Below are 24,937 nucleotides of genomic sequence, written 5' to 3' on the forward strand. Positions count from 1 at the left end.
AACTTTCCCTTAAATTTCATACTGAAATTGTGAGCGAAGTGTCTCATACACTCTCTATGTTCCACTCTAGGGTACACATCATCAACTGTTGTTTCCAATCCCTTGCAAGCATCAGTATGTATCACTAAACCTTCTGGATGACCTACCATTTTCTTCAGGTTTGTGAAAAACCATGTCCAACTCTCAGTAGACTCCACTTCTAGAACACCATAAGCAACTAGAAACAACCAGTTGTGTCCATCTAGTGCACAAGTTGCTACAAGCTGCCTTCTAAACCTACTATTCAATGATGTAGCATCTACAGCTAGGTATGGCCTGCACCCCTCCAGAAAACCCTTCTGACAAACTTTGAAGCAAACAAACACTCTTCTAAAACACTCCTTGTAATACTTCTTGCCTTCAATCTGATACTCAACTGTGTGCCTGTCAATTCCCACAAGACTGCCTGGTGATGCCCTCTCCACTTCAGCTTTAAAAGAACAAAGAAGTTGGAAACTATCATTGTACTTGCCATATATTTTGTCCAGTGCCATCTGTTTGCCATTGTAGCACCTGTCATATGGCACCTCCACACCATACTTCTCTAACAACTTCATCTGAATTTCCTTAGGACCAATAGATGGATTTTGTCTGATCTAGGGCATAAATGCATCTGCAATCCACCTTCTTTTTGCAGCTCTCAATCTCTGAGATCTGTTGACACTAGGACAAGTATGCTGGTGTTGGTTCACTTTAATCTGAAACAAAATAGCACAACAAATAGTAAGTACATATAACAGTAGTGAGTGCAGAAAATATAACACATTACAGAGATCACAACATTTAATACCTGAAACATTGTGCTCCTCCTCATTAAAGAGGCATGTAGCCTCCATTTACACCTGTCATAAGAACATTTGACAGTAAACCTAGTTGGGTCACTTTTCAGAATAGAGAACTCAGTTTCAGCTTTGATTGAGTAGGTTGCAACTGCATTTCTGCAATCAACTGCAGAAGGGAAGACCACACCTTCCTCAATAGATGGATTTTCCCTGTCATACATCATGACAGGTCTGTCCTCATCTGCATCTTCAAAAGCTCCCATTTCATGATCCTCTTGCATCTCATCAGCATCTGTATCTGAAAATTCTGCAGGGATATAGTCTTTGTCTGCCTTTTCTTCTTCATTGTTGTGTTGAACATACCCAGGATAAAGTATCTCATCCTCCAGACCTGGTGCATCAGGCAATGCCTCCTCCACAACTGGATCACCTTTTTGTTTGCTTGTTCCTGACTTTCATTAACACTTGGAGTTCCAGGAGCAGTAGAGGTGTCACTTGCTGCCCTACTTCTACTGCTAGCCCTAGTTCTAGCCCTTGTCCCTCCAGCAGTGGGATTAAAACAAGATGGCCTAGATGCAGAGGGCCTAGAAGTTGATGGGTTTTCAAACCTTTGTGCTCTAGTTCTCTGTATCACTGTGATTTCCAAGTTGCATGACATAGTTTGTGCATTACTTGCAAACATCACACCTAACTCTAAATCACACTGTACAGGGACCCAACAAAGGTTGCTACTATCCCAATATCTCATCTCAACAGCATCAAACAATCCCCATGGATACTTAGCACAAATGGCAGCCATAAATCCTGGTATGAAGTAGTGTTGTCCACAAACAATGGAAAAGTGAAGCCACAATCTTTTCCTTTAGTACCCGCAGAAACAAGAACAATGGTCTCCATTCTAATAGATAGATAGAACGCGGTCGCTGGATTCATCCTATGATAAAAAACATGCCATCTCCCGTGAAAAACAAACAAAACCTAGCCTAAAGCATCGTTGAATCAACCCTACAGCAGTAAACACGAGCAAATCTAGGTCTGATACTTACCCCGCAGGAATTTCCCGTGCAGATCCATTGCCCTTGTCGCCGTGGGCGCCGCCGGCGTCGCCTTGTCCGCGCTCCCGTGCAGATCCGCTGCCCTTGTCGCCGTGGGCGCCGCCAGTGTCGCCTTGTACGTGCTCCCGTGCAGATCCGCTACCCTTGTCGCCATTGGCTCCAGCAGCACCACCGCCTCCACGCTGAAGTGAGGATGTGGTGTCCCTAGGGCGGCGGCCGCGTCCGCCGACGCTTTCTCCGGTCTCCCCCATCGCCTGCCAATGGATCTGGCCGTGTGGGTTTCGCCGCCACCGAGCGAGCTAGGGTTGGTGAGAGAGAAAGAGAGACAGTGGGGAACGAGAGAGTGTGAGCTGGTTAGGTCGACCGGGGGGGGGGAAGACTTGTCCAAAATCTAGCGCCGCTTACGGTCAAACAACGCTGACTGGACGGAGTCGTGCCGGAAGGGCAAAAACACAAAGCAAGCTAACTGAGTTGGGCAAGACCGCATGGTTTACAAAACTAGGTGTATCCTGTCGCGGGTGACACAACTAAGGGCTCAAATACAATTATCCCATAATATTGAAGCCAAAAGATGCAAAGTTAATAATAATAGTGCAACTTATTTGTGGCACTGCCGTTTAGGTCATATTGGTGTAAAAGTGCATGAAGAAACTCCATGCTGATGGGCTTTTGGAATCACTTGATGCTTGCGAACCATGCCTCATGGGCAAGATGACTAAGACTCCGTTCTCCGGAACAATGGAGCGAGCCACTGACTTATTGGAAATAATACATACTGATGTATGCGGTCCGATGAGTGTTGAGGCTCGCGGCGGGTATCGTTATTTTCTGACCTTCACAGACGATTTGAGCAGATATGGGTATATCTACTTAATGAAACATAAGTCTGAAACATTTGAAAAGTTCAAAGAATTTCAGAGTGAAGTGGAAAATCATCGTAACAAGAAAATAAAATTTCTACGATCTGATCGTGGAGGTGAATATTTGAGTTATGAGTTTGGTCTTCATTTGAAACAATGTGGAATAGTTTTGCAACTCACACCACCTGGAACACCACAGCGTAATGGTGCGTCTGAACGTCGTAACCGTACTTTATTAGATATGGTGCGATCTATGATGTCTCTTACTGATTTACCACTATCATTTTGGGGTTATGCTTTAGAGACGGCTGCATTCACATTAAATAGGGCACCATCTAAATCCGTTGAGACGACACCATATGAACTGTGGTTTCGCAAGAAACCTAAGCTGTCGTTTCTTAAAGTTTGGGGCTGCGATGCTTATGTGAAAAAGCTTCAACCTGATAAGCTCGAACCCAAATCAGAGAAATGTGTCTTCATAGGATACCCAAAGGAAACTGTTGGGTACACCTTCTATCACAGATTCGAAGGCAATATATTCATTGCTAAGAATGGATCCTTTCTAGAGAAGGAGTTTCTCTCCAAAGAACTGAGTGGGAGGAAAGTAGAACTTGATGAGGTAATTGTAACTTCTCAAGAATTGGAAAGTAGTTCATCACAAAAATCAGTTCCAGTGATTCCTACACCAATTAGTGAGGAAGTTAATGATGATGATCATGAAACTTCAGATCAAGTTACTACCGAACCTCGTAGGTCAACCAGAGTACGTTCCGCACCAGAGTGGTACGGAAATCCTATTTTGGAAGTCATGTTACTAGACCATGACGAACCTACGAACTATGAGGAAGCGATGATGAGCCCAGATTCCGCGAAATGGCTTGAGGCCATGAAATCTGAGATGGGATCCATGTACGAGAACAAAGTATGGACTTTGGTTGACTTGCCCGATGATTGGCAAGCCATTGAGAATAAATGGATCTTCAAGAGGAAGACGGACGATTATGGTAGTGTTACTATCTACAAAGCTCGAATTGTCGCAAAATGGTTTTGACAAGTTCAAGGTGTTGACAATGATGAGATTTTCTCACTCGTAGCGATGCTTAAGTCTGTCCGAATCATGTTAGTAATTGCCGCATTTTATGAAATCTGGCAAATGGATGTCAAAATCGCATTCCTTAATAGATTTCTTAAAGAAGAGTTGTATATGATGCAACCAAAGGTTTTATCGATCCTAAAGGTGCTAACAAAAGTGTGCAAGCTCCAGCAATCCATCTATGGAACTGGTGCAAGCATCTCGGAGTTGAAATATACGCTTTGATGAGTTGATCAAAGCATATAGTTTTATTCAGACTTGTGGTGAAGCCTGTATTTACAAGAAAGTGAGTGGGAGCACTATAGCCTTTCTGATAAGTATATGTGAATGACATATTGTTGATCAGAAATGATGTAGAATTTTCTTGAAAGCGTAAAAGGATACTTGAATAAGAAAATTTTCAACGAAAGACCTCGGTGAAGCTACTTATATATTGGGCATCATGATCTATAGGGATAGATCAAGACGCTTAATACGACTTTCACAAAGCACATACCTTGACAAGATTTTGAAGAAGTTCAAAATGGATCAGTCAAAGAAAGGGTTCTTGCCTGTGTTGCAAGGTGTGAAGTTGAGTAAAACTCAAAGCCCGACCACGGCAGAAGATAGAGAGAGAATGAAATGTTGGGAACGCAGTAATAATTCAAAATTTTCCTACGTGTCACCAAGATCAATCTAGGAGATGCTAGCAACAAGAGAGAGGGAGTGCATCTTCATACCCTTGAAGATCGCTAAGCGGAAGCGTTACAAAGAACGCGGTTGATGGAGTCGTACTCACGGCGATTCAAATCATGGAAGATCCGATCTAGCGCCGAACGGATGGCGCCTCCGCATTCAACACACGTACAGCCCGGGGACGTCTCATCCTTCTTGATCCAGCAAGGGGACAGGAGAAGTTGAGGGAGAACTCCAACAGCACGACGACATGGTGGCGATGGAGCTCGTGGTTCTCCAGCAGAGCTTCGCTAAGCACTACGGAGGAGAGGAGGTGTTGGAGAGAGGAAGGGGCTGCGCTAGGGAAGGGTGTCCCGCAGCCCTCCCACCCCCTACTATTTATAGGAGAAGGGGAGAGGGGGGCGGCGGCCAAGGGGAAACCCTAGATGGGTTTTGGGCGCCCCCACCCCTAGGAGACTTGCCCCCCAAGCCAGGAGGGGCGGCTGCCCTAGGGGAGGCGCCCCCACCTCTCCTGGTTATGTGAGAGGGGTTGGGAGGGGCACACAGCCCCTTAGTGGGCTGGTTTGCCCCTTCCCCTTGGCCCATAAGGCCCCCCAACGCTTGTCGGGGCCTCCGAAACCCCTTTTGGACATGTTGGCCATAGCCTGGTACCCCCCGGAACACTTCCGGACTCCAATACCCTTCGTCCAATATACCGATCTTCACCTCCGGACCATTCCGGAACTCCTCGTGACATCCGAGATCTCATCCGGGACTCCGAACAACCTTCGGTAACCACATACTATTTCCCATAACAACTCTAGCATCACCAAACCTTAAGTGTGTAGACCCTACGGGTTCGGGAACCATGCAGACATGACCGACGTTCTCCGGACAATAACCAACAGCAGGATCTGGATACCCATATTGGCTCCCACATGTTCCACGATGATCTCATTGGATGAACCACGATGTCGGGGATTCAATCAATCGCGTATACAATTCCCTTTGTCTATCGGTATGTTACTTGCCCGAGATTCGATCGTCGGTATCCCTATACGTTGTTCAATCTCGTTACCGGCAAGTCTCTTTACTCGTTCCATAACGCATGATCCTGTGACTAACTCCTTAGTCACACTGAGCTCAGTATGATGATGCATTACCGAGTGGGCCCAGAGATACCTCTCCGTCATACGGAGTGACAAACCCCAGTCTCGATTTGTGCTAACCCAACAGACACTTTCGGAGATACCTGTAGTGCACCTTTATAGCCACCCAGTTACATTGTGACGTTTGATACACCCAAAGCACTCCTACGGTATCTGGGAGTTGCACAATCTCATGGTCTAAGGAAATGATACTTGACATTAGAAAAGCTCTAGCAAACGAACTACACGATCTTGTGCTATGCTTAGGATTGGGTCTTGTCCATCACATCATTCTCCTAATTATGTGATCCCGTTGTCAATGACTTCCAATGTCCATGGTCAGGAAACCATAACCATCTATTGATCAATGAGCTAGTCAACTAGAGGCTTACTAGGGACATATTGTGGTCTACGTATTCACACATGTATTATGGTCTCTGGTTAATACAATTATAGCATGAACAATAGACAATTATCATGAACAAGGAAATATAATAATAACCATTTTATTATTGCCTCTAGGGCATATTTCCAACAGTCTCCCATTTGCACTAGAGTCAATAATCTAGTTCACATCGTTATGTGATTAACACTCATAGTTCACATCGCCATGTGACTAACACCCGAAGAGTTTACTAGAGTCAATAATCTAGTTCACATCACCATGTGATTAACACTCAATGAGTTCTAGGGTTTGATCATGTTATGCTTACGAGAGAGGTTTATTCAACGGTTCTGCAACATTCAGATCCGTATGTACTTCGCAAATCTCTATGTCCTATCATAGATGTTGCTTCCACACTCCACTTGGAGCTATCCCAAATGGTTGCTCCACTATACGTATCCGGTTTGCTACTCAGAGTCATCCGGATAGGTGTTAAAACTTGCATCAGCGTAACCCTTTACGCCAAACTCTTTATCACCTCCAAAACTGAGAAACATTTCCTTATTCCTCTAAGGACAATTTTGACTGCTGTCTAATGATCCATTCCTGGATTACTTTTGTACCCCCTTGCCAGACATGTGGCAAGGCACATATCAGGTGTAGTACACAGCATGGCATATCGTATAGAGCCTATGGCTAAGGCATAGGGGCGACTTTCGTCCTTTCTCTTTCTTCTGTCGTGGTCGAGCTACAAGTCTTAACTTCACACCTTACAACTCAGGCAAGAACTCCTTTGTCTGATCCATCTTGAACTCCTTCAAGATCATGTCAAGGTATGTGCTCTGTGAAAGTCTTATCAGGCGTCTTGATCTATCTCAATAGATCTTGATACCCAACATGTAAGCAGTTTTACACAGGTCTTCCTTTGAGAAACTCCATTCAAACAACCCTTTATGCTTTCCAGAAATTCTACATCATTTTTGATCAACAATATGTCATCCACATATATTTATCAAAATGTTGTAGTGCTCCCACTCACTTTCTTGCAAATACAAGTTTCTTGCAAACTTTGTATAAACCCAAATGCTTTGATGACCTCATAAAGCGTATGTTCCAACTCCGAGATGCTTGCTCCAGTCCATAGAAGGACCGCCGGAGTTTGCATACCTTTTAGCATCCTTAGGATCGACAAAACCTTCTGGTTGTATCACATACAACCCTTCCTCATGGAAACCGTCAAGGAAACTTTGTTTTGACATCCATCTGCCAGATTTCGTAAATGAAAATGCAGCAACTGCTAACATAATTCTAACAGACTTTAGCATCGCTATGATTGAGAAAGTCTCATCATAGTCAACTCCTTGAACTTGTCGGAAACTTCTTTGAGACAAGTCGAGCTTCACAAATGGCGACATTACCATCAGTGTTTGTCTTCTTCTTAAAGATCCATTTATTCTCAATGGCTTGCCGTTCATCGGGCAAGTCGACCAAGTCCATACTTTGTTCTCATACATGGATCCTATCTCGGATTTCATGGCTTCCAGCCATTTGTTGGAATCCGGGCCCACCATCGCTTCTTCATAGCTCATAGGTTCATCGTTGTCCAACAACATGACCTTTAAGACAGGGTTACCACTGAGAAGTTGTACACACCCTTGTCAACCTACGAGGTTCGATAGTAATTTGATCTGAAGCTTCATGATCATCATCATTAGCTTTCTCTTCAACTGACGTAGTTGCCACAGAAACATCTTTCTGTGCTGCGCTACTCTCTGGTTGAAGTGAAGGTTCAACAACCTCATCAAGTTCTATCTTCCTCCCACTCAATTCTTTCGAGAGAAACTCTTTCTCGAGAAAGGACCTGTTCATAGCGACTAACACTTTGCCCTCAGATCTGAGATAGAAGGTATACCCAATCGTCTTGTTTGGGTATTCTATGAAGACACAATTTTCCGCTTTGGGTTCGAGCTTTTCTGGCCGAAGCCTATCGACATAAGCATCGTAGCCCCAAACCTTAAGAAACAACAACTTAGGTTTCTTGCCAACCCATAGTTCATATGGTGTCGTCTCCACAGACTTAGATGGTGCCCTATTTAAAGTGAATGTAATTGTCTGTAATGCATAACCCCAAAATGATAGCGGTAGATCGGTAAGAGACATCATAGATCGCACCATATCCAATAAGGTTCGATTACGACGTTCGGACACACCATTACGCTATGGTGTTCCGGGTGGCGTCAACTGTGAAACGATTCCACCTTGTCTTAAGTGATTGCCAAACTCATAACTCAGATACTCTCCCCTTGATCAGATCATAGGAACTTGATCTTCTTGTTTGATGATTCTCAACTTCACTCTGAAATTGTTTGAACTTTTCAAACGTTTCAAACTTATGCTACACTAAGTAAATATACCCATATCTACTCAATTCATCGGTGAAGGTGAGAAAATAACGATATCCACTGCGTGCGTCAACACTCATCGGACCGCACACATCAGCATGTGTGATTTCCAACAAGTCACTTGCCCGTTCCATTGTTCCAGAAAACGGGGTTTTAGTCATCGTGCCTATGAGGCATGGTTCGCATGTGTCAGGTGATTCAAAATCAAGTGACTCCAAAAGTCCATTAGCATGGAGGTTCTTCATGCGCTTTACACCAATATGACCTAAGCGGCAGTGCCACAAGAAAGTGGTACTATCATTATCAACTCTACATCTTTTGGCATCAATGTTATGAACATGTGTATCACTACGACCGAGATTCAATAAACCATTCACATTGGGTGCATGACCATAGGAGGTATTATTCATGTAAACAGAATAACCATTATTCTCTGACTTAAATGAATAACCATATTGCAATAAACATGATCTAATCATGTTCATGCTCAATGCAGACACGAATGCAAACAACATTTATCTAGGTTCAACACTAATCCCGAAGGTAGAGGGAGCATGCGATGGTGATCACATCAACCTTGGAAACACTTCCAACACACATCGTCACCTCGCCCTTAGCTAGTCTCCGTTTAATCCGTAGCTTTTGTTTCGAGTTACCAATATTAGCAACTGAACCGGTATCTAATAGCCATGTGCTACTAGGAGTACTAGTAAGGTACCCATCAATAACACATATATCAAATATACTTTTGTTGAAGTTGCCAGCCTTCTTATCTACCAAGTATTTGAGGCAGTTCCGCTACTAGTGACAGTTCCCCTAATAGAAGCACTTCGTCTCGGGTTTGGGTTCTTGGGTTTCTTCATTGGAGCGGCAACTGGCTTGCCATTCATGAAGTTTCCCTTCTAGCCCTTGCCCTTCTTTGAAACAAGTGGTCTTGTTAACCATCAACACTTGATGCTCCTTCTTGACTTCTACCTTTACGGCCTTAAGCACGACGAACAGCTCCGGGATCAACTTCCTTTGCATGTTATAGTTCATCACGAAGCTCTACTTAGCTTGGTGACAGTGACTGGAGAACTCCATCAATCACTTCTCTTATCTAGAAGATTAACTCCCACTTGATTCAAGCGATTGAAGTACCTAGACATCCTGAGCACATGCTCACTGGCTGAGCTATTCTCCTCCATCTTGTAGGCAGAGATCTTGTCAGAGGTCTCAACCTCTCAACACGGGCATGAGCCTGAAATACCAATTTTAGCTCTTGGAACATCTCATATGTTCCATGGCGTTCAAAATGCTTTTGGAGCACCGACTCTAAGTCGTAAAGCATGGCGCACTAAACTATCAGGTAGTCATCAGAACGTGTCTGCCAGATGTTCACAACATCCACAGACGACGCCAGAGGGGTTGGCACACCGAGCGGTGCATCAAGGACAGAAGCCTTATGTGTAGGAATGAGGACAATCCCAGACTACGGCCCTAGTCCGCACAATTGCTTACAATATCTTCCAACTTAGTCTTTCTCTAGGAACGTATTAAAACATGGAGCTAAAGCGCGAGCTATTAATCTACAACACAACTTGCAAAGACAATTTAGACTATGTTCATGATAATTAAGTTCATCTAATCAAATTGTTTAATGAACTCCCACTCAGATAGACATCCCTCTAGTCATCTAAGTGATACATGATCCGAATCGACTAGGCCGTGTCCGATCATCACGTGAGACGGACTAGTCATCAACGGTGAACATCTCCATGTTGCTCATATCTACTATATGACTCATGTTCGACCTTTCGGTCTCTTGTGTTCCGAGGCCATGTCTGTACATGCTAGGCTCGTCAAGTCAACCTAAGTGTTTCGCATGTGTAAATCTAGCTTACACCCGTTGTATGCAAACGTTAGAATCTATCACACCCGATCATCACGTGGTGCTTCGAAACAACGATCCTTCGCAACGGTGCACAGTTAGGGGGAACACTTCCTTGAAATTTTGTGAGGGGTCATCTTATTTATGCTACCGTCGTTCTAAGCAAATAAGATGTAAATATGACAAACATCACATGCAAATCATAAAGTGACATGATATGGCCAATATCATCTTGCGCCTTTGATCTCCATCTTCGAGGCGCGGCATGATCACCTTCGTCACCGGCATGAAACCATGATCTCCATCATCGTGTCTTCATGAAGTTGTCTCGCCAACTATTACTTCTACTACTATGGCTAACGGTTAGCAATAAAGTAAAGTAATTACATGGCATTTTCATTGACACGCATGTCAAACACTAAATTAAGACAACTCCTATGGCTCCTGCCGGTTGTCATCCTCATTGACATGCAAGTCGTGATTCCTATTACAAGAACATGATCAATCTCATACATTACATATATCATTCATCACATCCTTTTGGCCATATCACATCACATAGCATACCCTGCAAAAACAAGTTAGATGTCCTCTAATTGTTGTTGCATGTTTTACGTGGCTGCTATGGGTTTCTAGCAAGAACGTTTCTTACCTACGCAAAAGCCACAACGGTGATATGCCAATTGCTATTTACCCTTCATAAGGACCCTCTTCATCGAATCCGATCCGACTAAAGTGGGAGAGATAGACACCCGCTAGCCACCTTATGCATCAAGTGCATGTCAGTCGGTGGAACCTGTCTCATGTAAGTGTACGTGTAAGGTCGGTCCGGGCCGCTTCATCCCACAACGCCACCGAATCAAGATAAGACTAGTAGCGGTAAGCAAATTGAACAAATCATCACCCACAACTACTTTGTGTTCTACTCGTGCATAGAATCTACGCATAGACCTAGCTCATGATGCCACTATTGGGAACGTAGTAATAATTCAAAATTTTCCTACGTGTCACCAAGATCAATATAGGCGATGCTAGCAACGAGAGAGAGGGAGTGCATCTTCATACCCTTGAAGATCGCTAAACGGAAGCGTTACAAAGAACGCGGTTGATGGAGTCGTACTCGCGGCGATTCAAATCGCGGAAGATCCGATCTAGCGCCGAACGGACGGCGCCTCCGCATTCAACACACGTACAGCCCGGGGACATCTCCTCCTTCTTGATCCAGCAAGGGGAGAGGAGAAGTTGAGGGAGAACTCCAGCAGCACGACGGCATGGTGGCGATGGAGCTCGTGGTTCTCCGGCAGAGCTTCGCTAAGCACTATGGAGGAGAGGAGGTGTTGGAGAGAGGAAGGGGCTGCGCTAGGGACGGGTGTCCCGCAGCCCTCCCACCCCCCACTATTTATAGGAGAAGGGGAGAGGGGGACGGCGGCCAAGGGGAAACCCTAGATGGGTTTTGGGCGCCCCCACCCCTAGGAGACTTGCCCCCAAGCCAGGAGGGGCGGCTGCCCTAGGGGAGGCGCCCCCACCTCTCCTGGTTACGTGATAGGGATTGGGAGGGGCGCACAGCCCCTTAGTAGGCTGGTTTGCCCCTTCCCCTTGGCCCATAAGGCCCCCAACGCTTGTCGGGGCCTCCGAAACCCCTTTCGGACATGCTGGCCATAGCCTGGTACCCCCGGAACACTTCCGGACTCCAATACCCTTCGTCCAATATACCGATCTTCACCTCCGGACCATTCCGGAACTTCTTGTGACGTCCGGGATCTCATCCGGGACTCCGAACAACCTTTGGTAACCACATACTATTTCCCATAACAACTCTAGCGTCACCGAACCTTAAGTGTGTAGACCCTACGGGTTCGGGAACCATGCAGACATGACCGAGACGTTCTCCGGCCAATAACCAACAACGGGATCTGGATACCCATATTGGCTCCCACATGTTCCACGATGATCTCATTGGATGAACCACGATGTCGGGGATTCAATCAGTCCCGTATACAATTCCCTTTGTCTATCGGTATGTTACTTGCCCGAGATTCGATCGTCTGTACCCCTATACCTTGTTCAATCTCGTTATCAGCAAGTCTCTTTTCTCGTTCCGTAATGCATGATCCTGTGACTAAATCCTTAGTCACACTGAGCTCATTATGATGATGCATTACCGAGTGGGCCCAGAGATACCTCTCCGTCATACGGAGTGACAAACCCCAGTCTCGATTCGTGCTAACCCAACATACACTTTCGAAGATACCTGTAGTGCACCTTTATAGCCACTCAGTTACGTTGTGACGTTTGATACACCCAAGGCACTCCTACGGTATCTGGGAGTTGCACAATCTCATGGTCTAAGGAAATGATACTTGACATTAGAAAAGCTCTAGCAAACGAACTACACGATCTTGTGCTATGCTTAGGATTGGGTCTTGTCCATCACATCATTCTCCTAATGATGTGATCCCGTTATCAATGACATCCAATGTCCATGGTCAGGAAACCATAACCATCTATTGATCAACGAGTTAGTCAACTAGAGGCTTACTAGGGACATATTGTGGTCTACGTATTCACACATGTATTACGGTCTCCGGTTAATACAATTATAGCATGAACAATAGACAATTATCATGAACAAGGAAATATAATAATAACCATTTTATTATTGCCTCTAGGGCATATTTCCAACATGAAAGTCATTCCCCATGCCTCAGCCATAGGTTCTATATAGTATGCCATGCTGTGTACCAGACCTATTGTATACCTTAGCATGAGTTTGGAAAGGGATTACAATAGTGATCTAGGAGTAGATCACTGGACATCGGTCAAAATTATCCTTAGAGGACTAAAGAAACATTTCTCGGTTGTGGAGGTGATAAAAGAGTTCGTCGTAAAGAGTTATGTCGATGCAAGCTTCGACACCAATCTGGATGACTCCGAGTCTCGATGTGGATACATATTGAAAGTAGGAGCATTTAGCTAGAGTAGCTCCGTGCAGAGCATTGTAGACATAGAAATTTGCAAAATACATACAGATCTGAATGTGGTAGACCCGTTGACTAAACCTCTCTCACAAGCAGAACATGATCACACCTTAGTACTCTTTTGGTGTTAATCACATGGCGATGTGTACTAGATTACTGACTCTAGTAAACCCTTTGTGTGTTGGCCACATGGCAATGAGAACTATGGGTGTTAATCACATGGTGATGTGAACTATTGGTGTTAAATCACATGGCGATGTGAACTAGATTATGGACTCTAGTGCAAGTGGGAGACTGAAGGAAATGTGCCCTAGAGGCAATAATAAAGTTATTATTTTATATTTCCTTATATAATGATAAATGTTTATTATTCATGCTAGAATTATATTAACCAGAAACTTGATACATGTGTGGATACATAGACAAACACCATGTCCCTAGTAAGCCTCTACAAGACTAGCTCGTTAATCAAAGATGGTTAAGTTTCCTAACCATAGACATGTGTTGTCATTTGATGAACGGGATCACATCATTAGGAGAATGATGTGATGGACAAGACCCATCCGTTAGCTTGGCATAATGATCATTCAGTTTTATTGCTATAGCTTTCTTCATGTCATATATATATATATATTCCTTTGACTATGAGATTATGCAACTCCGGATACCGGAGGAATACCTTGTGTGCTATCAAACGTCACAACGTAACTGGGTGATTATAAAGATGCTCTACAGGTATCTCCGAAGGTGTTTGTTGGGATGGCATAGATCGATATTAGGATTTGTCACTCCGAGTATCGGAGAGGTATCTCTGGGCCCTCTCGGTAATGCATATCAAGATAAGCCTTGCAAGCAATGTGACTAATGAGTTAGTTGCGGGATGATGCATTACGGAACGAGTAAAGAGACTTTCCGGTAATGAGATTGAACTAGGTATGAAGATACCGATGATCGAATCTCGGGCAAGTAACATACCGATGACAAAGGGAATGACGTATGTTGTCATTGCGGTTTGACCGATAAAGATCTTCGTAGAATATTCAGGAACCAATATGAGCATCTAGGTTCCACTGTTGGCTATTGATCAGAGATGTGTCTCGATCATGTCTACATAGTTCTCGAACCCGTAGGGTCCGCACGCTTAACGTTTCGATGACGATTTTGTATTATATGAGTTATGTGATTTGGTGACTGAATGTTGTTCGGAGTCCCGGATGAGATCACGGACATGACGAGGAGTCTCGAAATGGTCGAGAGGTAAAGATTCATATATAGGATGATAGTATTCGGACACCGGAAGTGTTATGAGGTTACCGGGTACGTATCGGGTCACCAGAAGGGGTTTCGGGCACACCCCCCCCCCCCCCGGCATAGATATGGGCCTTATTGGGCCAAGGGCGGGACGGACCAGCCCCTAAGGGGCTGGTGCCCCCCCCATATGGGCCGGCCTAAGTGGAGAAAGGAAAAGGGGAGGAGGAAAGGAAATAGAGGGAATAGGATTCTGTTCGCACACGAACACGTCACCGTGTACTCTCGACGCCGGGGGTGATGCACCGCAGCTCACGTCGAAGGAGACCCGCCGGAAGCACGGTACGCAAGACAATCCGGCGGGCGCTTTTGTACACCCGAAACCCCATACGTCCGGGAGGGACCCCGTCAGGGCGCGCGGCGGCTATGGGCTGCCCTAGGTCGGCCTGACCGCCCCTAGGGCCTCGAGGTTCGTCGCCCTGCAATGAAGAAGAACGAGGAAGAAGAAGAACAAGGGAGAAGGAAAAGTAAAGGTACAAGATGTAGATAGATTTGTTCGATTGTGTGTTGTTGTTCAATCGGCCGTCACCTCTTATCTATATAAGAGGCGGATGGACTTCCCGTACAAGAAAAGGACTTGCCTTGTCGTCCAAATCATCAAAATCTAACCAAACTTGGACTTCTCACGACCTCCGGCCCGGATGTCCGGCTCTAGGCCCGGATGATCCGGCCTAGCCCAGTTTTCTGACAGCAGCTCACTCTTTTGGCTCTAGAATCCACATACGACCTCGGATTTGGATGTTTTTATATTAAAATCAACAGTCTCGACGATACGCACAACTTTCATGTTGAACACTTTTCGATCCGAGGCCATCATGGTGTTTCGGGCCGTTTTCTTAAGTCTGTAGTAGAAAAAGTTGTCCAGACGTCCGGACTTCTACCCGGATTGTCCGGCCTCCACCCGAATCATCCGGGACTGGACCCAGATCATCCGGCTTCATCATAAACCTTATGTTGTTTTCGGTGCTTCAATTTCCCGGATGATCCGGATCCCGACCCGGATGATCCGGCCAAACACTGCTGCAGCGCACGATTTTGCCAGTAACTTTTGCATACGACCTTCGATGGGAACGATTCTTATATCAAAATCGTCCGTTTCAGCGAGACGAAGAACTTTGCAGTTGTAACTTTTTCCATCAGAGGCCATCTTGGGGTGTAATCAGCCGAATACTGTTCTGAATACAATATCTCAGTACTTCGAACACAACTTCGGCCTTAGAGATGAGATCGGATGGCTACGGCCCAAATATCAAAGTTTCTCCTTTTGACGATATGGAACTTTCTCACTTTGATCACTTTTCCATTTGAGGCCTTCTTAATTACGTTTTTGACCATGCCAAAATCTGGTGTCAACACGTGCCCCCTGTTTTTCGGCAAAACTTGTGTGCCGAAAATAACTTGCACAAAGTTTGTTCTAAGAGCGATGTCAACACTCCATCGTCCATTTTGTACGTGCTTTGGACGATAAGTATATATCGGCCATTTAGATTAGCAACAAAAGTGAAGCTAATCGAACATATAATGCTTTGGTAATACCCTTTCATGATGTAAGAAATTATATTGCATCCATGGATTAAAATAAGCCCATTGAGGGTAACCAATCATACCTGATGAAGAATTCCATGGCATAGGCATCAACGGCATTGTTGAAGAAAATGGATAATGTGTGGACCGAAGATGTTGAAACCTTCGGCTTGGTCCTTCATAGCTTTCACTCTTTTCCTTCTTCACCTTTGTCGCACTCCTTGTAAAGGAAGCTCGCACATAATTCTTATTTTGAATATTTCCTTTCGGAACCCATGCCATGTTTCTCTTTTCAAGTGCTTGTGCACTAAGCTTCTGCAACTCATTCTTTTGCCAATACGATAAGCCGAGTGGGCACCCCGGCTGTGATTTTATTTGAAGTAATGGCAATTCTTGTTTTACCTTGTGAACTCTCAACTTCTTCCCTTCAGATTTGACACTTGATTGACTTGCCTCATTGCCTTTTGAAGCCAATGTCAACACTTTAATTGGCTCTTTTTCATTTGAGATCATATCTGAAGTGGCACTCTTACGACCATCTCTTTTGACGCGGTAGATTTGCCCAACCACCTCCTTATTCTTCCTTGTCCACCAGACCGATTCTTTTTTTGAAACAGTCTTGGACATATGACTGCTCATTGAACATTGGTCTTCTTGGAGCTGCATAATACTAGCGAGATGGTTTATAATAATATGGAGAATGTTCCCTTGTATCATACTTGTCCCATGATGGATATGGATTTACGTGAGCATAGGGAGACATCCACGACATTGGCATTGGCGGCCCAAAATAAGGATATGAACAAGTTGCATTCAAATTCTCTTCTTGCCAATATCGATCCTTGGATTTGCGCCTAGGGGGTGATCTTGATGCTTTTGCATTAGTTGGCCGATAAGCACTGTTCTCCTCACTTATCTTCTGATATTTTTCCAATAGTTGCGCGAAAGTGACTTTCGGCTTTTTACCTTTGTGCTTACGTCGGCCTTTGTTTTCTTTGGTTGTGCTTGCACCGATCTTTGGATTTTCTCGTTGCCCCCCAGTACTTGGCGTCTTTTGTGCAACCTCGATAGAATTTTTCTCTCTCAACAATATTATCATTGTGCTCTTGAACAACTTCCTTACTTGAAAGCTTGATCCCATTACCGACGGTCCTTACCTCCTCGTGTTTAGATGGATCGGCTTGAAGCAGCCGATACAAAAACCGTTTGCCGTCAGGACCAATCGGAATAGACTGGTCATCCCTTGGTGTTTCAACAAATTTCAATCGTCCTTTTTCAATGGCCGATTTAACTATTTGGCGAAACATATTGCAATCCTCAAAACGATGCTTGAACGAATCATGCAACTTACAATACATTCATCCTCGGATAGATAGTTTTTCATGGTGATCAAGAACTCTAATGTAATTATTTTTCAGCAACCAATCAAATATTTCATCACACATGCTTTAATTGAAGGGATGCTTCTCATTTTCTAGCCAATCTTGGTGTGAGAACGGCTTTCCAGGTAAGCAAACGAATGGTTTAGAATACCCCCATTCGGCTATGCATTATGTTTTGCATTCTATCTCCGATGTCTTTGGATAAGATATTATACTAGCATCAGTTTTCTCAATAGAATTTAACCTTGACTTTAAAATTCTGAAATGAAAATAGTTAGAACATATATGTCTCAATTGAGACCAAGTGTAAGCCATGTAAGAAACAAGCAAAGCTACCCAATTATATATGAACTTTTGATAAAGCAATGGGGAAAACTTTGGCTGCAATAATAAGTCACAATCGGTCTTTATAACTAGTACAATGTGTTGACCGATATGCTTTGCAACGATTTTATTGCTAAAAAATAAATTACCCTTCTTCATTGGTATTTCAAGATTGCTTATGAGAATTTTTCTAATAGAAGCATCAACAATAAAGTTGCGACCAAATTGGAAGATAGGTAAATCACTTGCTAGACATACCTCTTCGAATACGTTGGGAGAGCATGATGGTTGCGTTACTTGAACGATATCTTGTTCCCCTTTCGAATAGCTCCCCAGCGCCTTGTCATCCTCTTTTTCTAGAATAGATTCGGCTTACGTAATATTTGATTCGGTCTTTTCAATAACCGAATTAACTTTGTTTTCCGAATCACCACTCTTTTTGATAATTCTACCCACACTCAATGCTTTCTCTTTTTGACATAATCTAGCTTGTATTGCAACATAATTAATAGGCTTTCCCTCTTTTATTAATTCATGTAGAACAACATTGCATTCGTTCCAAAAAGACGTAAGGTTTTTCTTAATGACCCAATCTGGATAGAATTGCCCCCGATACTTTTAGACTCTTTCGGTAACGAGATGTCGCCGAAATTCTGTAATTGTGCAGGGGAAACATTGTACGCCATGGTACTAGGTGAAGGCACATGTGATCCTATAGAATTTTCAGTTCTTCGGCTATTAACGTAAAGGTGCAAAGCCGAATTATGAATACCTATAGTTGCATATGGTGCCAAAACATTAGAAGCATGAGGTGTAGCATATGATGGTTGAGGGTAATTGGCCGGACAACTAGTAGCAGTATGGCCAATTCCTCTATCCACCGGCATGTTTCGATTAACATATTGCAAGCTAGTTGCCGACGAATAAAAAGGTGAAATACTTTGTTGCATACTATCCGAAGTTCCCGTGTTAGGTGTTTCAACTTGATTAACCGAACTCATCATGTTGTTCATCGGCATATGAATTTCTGGGGTTGCTGATGCATGGGAGTTGGAATACATATGTTGCATGTTGCTAAAATTATATGAGGTAGAAGCATGAAGGTTTTGTTGCATCGGCTCTTGAACATAATTAGATGCATGATTGATAAAGCTAGGGCTAGCCGATACATTATGCTCATTAGATGATCTAGCAACAACATATGCATTATTTGCATCTACATATGTGAATTGAGTATTCATATTACCTTCGTAGATTGCAAACCCTAGATGACAATCTCTTCGTAGCAAGAACAGGCCAGAGATCGTTCAAAGCTTCGTCCCCAGCGGAGTCGCCAAAAAGTGTGTTCGCACATGAACACATCACCGTGTACCCTCGACGTCGGGGGTGATGCACCGCAGCTCACGTCGAAGGAGACCCGCCGGAAGCGCGGTACACAAGACAATCCGGCGGGCGCTTTTGTACACCCAAAACCCCACACGTCCGGGAGGGACCCCGTCAGGGCGCGCGGCGCCTATGGGCTGCCCTAGGTCGGCCTGGCCGCCCCTAGGGCCTCGAGGTTCGCCGCCCTGCAATGAATAAGGATGAACGAAGAACGAGGAAGAAGAAGAACAAGGGAGAAGGAAAAGTAAAGGTACAAAATGTAGATAGATTTGTTCGATTGTGTGTTGTTGTTCAATCGGCCGTCACCTCTTATCTATATAAGAGGCGGATGGACTTTCCGTACAAGAAGTGGGCTTGCCTTGCCGTCCAAATCATCAAAATCTAACCAAACTCGGACTTCTCACGACCTCCGGCCCGGATGTCTGGCTCTAGGCCCGGATGATCCGGCCTAGCCCAGTTTTCTGACAGCAGCTCACTCTTTTGGCTCTAGAATCCACATACGACCTTGGATTTGGACGGTTTTTATATCAAAATCAACTGTCTTGACGAGACGCACAACTTTCATGTTGAACACTTTTCGATCGGAGGCCATATTGATGGTGTTTCGGGCCGTTTTCTAAAGTCTGTAGTAGAAAAAGCTGTCCGGACCCACATCATCCGGCTTCATCATAAACGTTCTGTTGTTTTCGGTGCTTCAATTTCCCGGATGATCCGGACCCCGGCCCGGATGATCCAGCCAAACACTGCTGCAGCGCATAATTTTGCCTGTAAATTTTGCATACGACCTTGGATGGGGATGATTCTTATATTGAAATCGTCCGTTTCAACGAGACGAAGAACTTTGCAGTGGTAACTTTTTCCATCAGAGGCCATCTTGGGGGCGTAATCAGCCGAATACTGTTGTGAATACAAAATCTCAGTACTTCGAACACAACTTCGGCCTTAGAGATGAGATCGGATGGCTATGGCCCAAATATCAAAGTTTCTCCTTTTGACGATATGGAACTTTCTCACTTTGATCACTTTTCCATTTGAGGCCTTCTTAATTATGTTTTTGACCATGCCAAAATCTGGTGTCAACAGATCCCCCCTTCCTTTCCCCTCTCCCCTCTTTCCTTTCCTCCTACTTGGGGCGCCCCATGGCTGTCCCCCTCACCCTCCCACCTATATATATGTGTGGGGAGGGGGTGCCTAGAACACACAACAAACATTGTTACCCGTGTGCGGCGCCCCCTTCATAGTTTACGCCTCTGGTCATATTCACGTAGTGCTTAGGCGAAGCCCTGCGCGGATCAGTTCACCATCACAGTCACCACGCCGTCGTGCTAACGGAACTCTCCCTCGACACTTTTCTGGATCAAGAGTTCGAGGGACGTCATCGAGCTGAACGTGTGCAGAACTCGGAGGTGTCGTACGTTCGGTACTTGATCGGTTGAATCGAAAAGACATTTGACTACATCAACCGCTTTAAACTAACACTTCCACTTTCGGTCTACGAGGGTACGTGGACACACTCTCACCCTCTCGTGGCTATGCATCTCCTAGATAGATGTTGCGTGAGCGTAGGAATTTTTTTAAATTGCATGCTACGTTCCCGACACAATGATGTCAGCTCAGAAGCTCACATTGAGGTTATGTGGCAGATCAAGCCAGGCATGAAGGAACATCAGTTGGAGAGCCTCTTTCGTGGCCATGCATCGATGCACGAAGGCTGCCGACATTGCGCCTACACATGCATATGTGCCACTGGATAGAACACTTCTATTCTTCATTATGGACAAAATGACGGGACGGTGAACGACGGAGACTTGGCTCTCATGGACATGGGAGCAGAATACAACTTCTATAGTTCTGACATCACATGTTCATACCCCGCCAATGGGAAATTCACAAGAGACCGGGTAGTTGTGTACAATCATGTCCTCAAGGCCCATAACGATGTGATATCGCATATGCGGCCTGGAGTGAAATGGATCGACATGACAAGCTGGCGGAGCGGAGAATACTTGAGTCTCTAGAGGAAGAAGATATCATCCACGGTGATGTCGGTGACATGATGGACAGAAGGTTGGGTGCTGTCTTCATGCCTCATGGTCTTGGGCACTTGCTTGGAATCGACGTCCATGATCCCGGAGGCTACCCTGAGGGTTTAGAGAGGCCAGAGGAGCCGGGATTGAGATCCTTGCGGACCACAAGAGAACTTAAACAAGGCATGGTTATTAGGATCGAGCCGGGATGTTATTTCATTGACGCTTTGCTGAGGCATGCCAGGGATGACCCAATTTGCTCAAACTTCTTCAACTAGGAAAAGATAGAAATGTACAAAAGCTTTGATGGTGTTCGCATTGAAAGTAATGCGTATGTCATGGCGCAAGGATGCAAGAACCTCACGAACTGCCCCTGAAGAGATCTGGGAAATCGAAGCGGTAATGGCTGGCGCGCCATGGCATTCGCGTGATTCCTGTTCCAGTGTGACAACAACAAAGAATGGCCTTCCCAAAGCCTAAGCATTTCAATTCGCCATGCCCTTGAGAGAAATAAAGATAACAATAATAATTTTATGAAATATAGGGTGCTTTTTGCGGAATAAATATAGGGTACTTTGATAAACAAAGAGCCTCTCACAAGCTGTTGGTTGGTTTGAGTTTTTGATTTCAATATAAGATAGACTAGGACTTGTTCTAGCTTGTCTTGTTCTCAAAGAAGATCCTACTATCTATATATATATACTCGAGTAATACAATAAACAATTCCAAGCTATCGTGTATACACCCTCTTCTCGCTCTATCATGTATACATCCTCTTCAAAGTTTTCATTTATAAAAGTTGTTTTGACATCCATCTGTCATATATCATAGTTGTAATATTTAGGAATTCCCAACAGAATCTGCAGAGACTTGAGCATATCTACGAGCGTGAAAGTCTCGTCTTAGCGAACTCCTTAAATTTGCCGAAACCTTTTCGCGAGAAGTCTAGCTTTATAGATAGTAGATTACCCTTCACCTCCATCTTTCTTTGGAAATCAATTTACATTCAATAGATTTCACTCCCTCTGGAGGCTCTACTAAGCTACACACTTGGTTTTCGTACATGGAAGTGTTTGTTAACGTAAAGGTCCTGACAAGAGGGGTTAGTGGCATGTTACCATTGTATACTCTACATGGAGTATTAATTTTGGACGCCGATAACGCCCACACGTGTGGCATACTAGATATCCGCTTACACACCATGTGTGGCGTGAGCAGGAGGCAGCCCCCACGGGCTGTGTGTGGACGAACATTGGAATTGCCCACACGTGTGGGTGCAGCTACTTCGTGCCACACGCGCAAAAAGTACTATCATCTTCATCTCGCGCGTGTGGCACGAAGCAAAAATGCCCACACTTCCTGCCGCAACTACGTGAGGTACCCCGCGGGATGACGGTTTAGTTGCCATCCGGGATGGTAGATGTAGTTATCCAGGATGGCAAATATAGTTGTAAAAGCATGACAACTCTATTTGTTTTGGTTAACTATAGTTGCCATGTCTAATTTATGGTAGTTGCCGCGTGTAATCAAACCATAGTTGCCTTATGTGATTAACTACTTGACACATAGGGTCAAACAGTAGTTGCCATGTGTGTTTACCTAGTTGTCACGTGTGGTACAATCATAGTTGCCATGTATGGTTAATCGCAGTTGCCATATGTGTTTACCCTGGTTGCCACGTACGCGCAACTGCAGTTGCCGTCTAGCAACGAATCACAATTGCCATGTGTGTTTACCTAGTTGCCACGTGCGCGCAACTGCAGTTGGCATCCAACAACGTACGAGTGTCATGTGGGCGAAAAGCAGTTCGCCCACACACGCGTGGACTAGGTGGTGGCTATGTGGGCAGAAACTAGTTCGCCCACACAGCGCAGCTGGCAAACCGCATGCTGCGGAGCATGTGGGCGAACTCTCCAACGCCCACACACCAGCCCCGTTCTACGTGGCACTCAAAATCCGCCTCAATGTGCCAAGATTCGTGCAAACTCGACTGAACGGTGATCCAAGCATGTGGGCGAGTTGCAAAATTGCCACACATGTGGACGTTAGTATTTTCGTTAATTTTTACAAGATGTAACCATCATATCTTAATTTTTTACATACCCACAAAACAAATAATATCTTTATTTTTACAAGTTGTTGCCGTCCTATATTTTTTTATAAGATGTTACCATCATGTGATATACTGTATTTTACAAGATCCTACCATCATATATGGTCTATATGGTCTGGTCTCGGGTGTGAGCGAAGCACGGAGCACTACTACCACGCTGATCACCCTTGGCCATGGACGTCGGGTTCTCAACTACCGGGCCGCTTTGTCTCGTGATCTGCCCGTGGCTGGCGTTCGACCACCTGCTCCCGTACCTGGAGCTCGCGGAGCGCCTGGCGTCGCGCGGCCACCGCGTGGCTTTCGTCTCCACGTCACGCCACCTCGCTCGCCTCCCGCCGCCCGCGTCGCCGTGCAACGTTGACCTCGTCGCGCTGCCGCTGCGGCGCGTCGACGGCCTCCCCAAGGGCGCCGACTCCACCAGCGACGTCTCCGACGAGAAGCGGGAGCTCCACTGAAAGGCCTTCTGTTGAAATATGAGATGGGCCTAGAGCCCATATGACAATATTCAGATTTAATCTCTAAGGGCCCATGTAGGTGGCATGACAAGATGGTGGGAAGTTTAGTCCCACCCCGGAAGTGGAAGGAGAGTTGGAGTGGTTTATAAGGGATTCTCTCTCTCATGCTATTGGAGCTTGAGAAGAAAAGAAGCCCTCGCGCACTCCTCCTCCTTCACTTGCCTCACCGCGGCGCGGCGCGGGTTGCGGGATTGAGCCAAGCCGAGCTCACTCCTATGCGCTTCTTTTTTGCAGGTCAGGAATGGAGAGTCTTTGATAGGTAGGGCCATGATCTGAGATGTTGGATCATGGGCTACCGACTTGGACGTGGGTTCAGCCCACGTCTCTACACGCGCGGCCGCACATATATATGTGGGGCGCTGCCAACCCTAGCCGCCGCGAAAACAGAACGCATCTCCATCTCCGTCGGTACTTGAAGGGTATAGTGATGCGAATTCGATCTCTGATGCTGATGAGATGAAGGCCACAACTGGGTATATGTTTACTCTTGGAGGTGGTGCTGTTTCCTGGAAGTCTTGCAAGCAAACGATCTTAACAAGATCGACAATGGAAGCAGAATTAACAACATTAGACACATCGGGTGACGAAGCAGAATGGCTTCAAGATCTGTTGATGGACTTGCCAGTGGTTGAGAAGCTGGTTCCGGCCATCCTTATGAACTGCGACAATCAAACAGTTATTGTCAAGGTGAAGAGTTCAAAGGACAACATGAAGTCCAACAAACACATAAGAATGAGATTGAAAGCTGTCAGAAAATTGAGAAACTCCGGAGTGATAGCGTTGGATTATATCCAAACGGCTAAGAATCTGGCAGATCCCTTCACTAAAGGGCTATCACCTGTTGTGATAAAGAGCGCATCAAGGGAGATGGGTATGAGACCCACATGAGTTGCCATGGTAGTAAACCAACCTATGTGATCGGAGATCCCGTGAAGTAGGACCTGGGAAAACAAGCCAGCGGTGAACTGAGGAGAGTAACTTTACTAACCCACTCCGTTGGAGATGCAATACTCTCGGAAACTGTATGGAAGGATGACTACTGTCTTAATGTGTTCCAAGGCTTATATGTATAAGCAAGATGCTATCCTACAGAGC

At 45.0% G+C, this 24,937-nt stretch overlaps 1 protein-coding gene and 1 pseudogene across 1 annotated transcript; both read left to right on the forward strand.

Annotated features, from left to right (window-relative positions):
• LOC123157993 (xaa-Pro dipeptidase-like) overlaps positions 1-21,694 on the forward strand; it is a 31,333-nt pseudogene extending 9,639 nt beyond the window's left edge.
• Positions 21,695-23,500: 1,806 nt separating this feature from the next.
• On the forward strand, positions 23,501-23,782 carry LOC123165976 (UDP-glycosyltransferase 91B1-like). The gene has a single exon (XM_044583741.1). The coding sequence runs from the start codon at positions 23,501-23,503 to the stop codon at positions 23,780-23,782; it is 282 nt and encodes a 93-aa protein (XP_044439676.1).
• Positions 23,783-24,937: the final 1,155 nt, after the last annotated feature.

The sequence above is a fragment of the Triticum aestivum genome, chromosome 1D, assembly GCF_018294505.1.
Source record: "Triticum aestivum cultivar Chinese Spring chromosome 1D, IWGSC CS RefSeq v2.1, whole genome shotgun sequence".
In the NCBI taxonomy this organism is placed as follows: Eukaryota; Viridiplantae; Streptophyta; class Magnoliopsida; order Poales; family Poaceae; genus Triticum; species Triticum aestivum.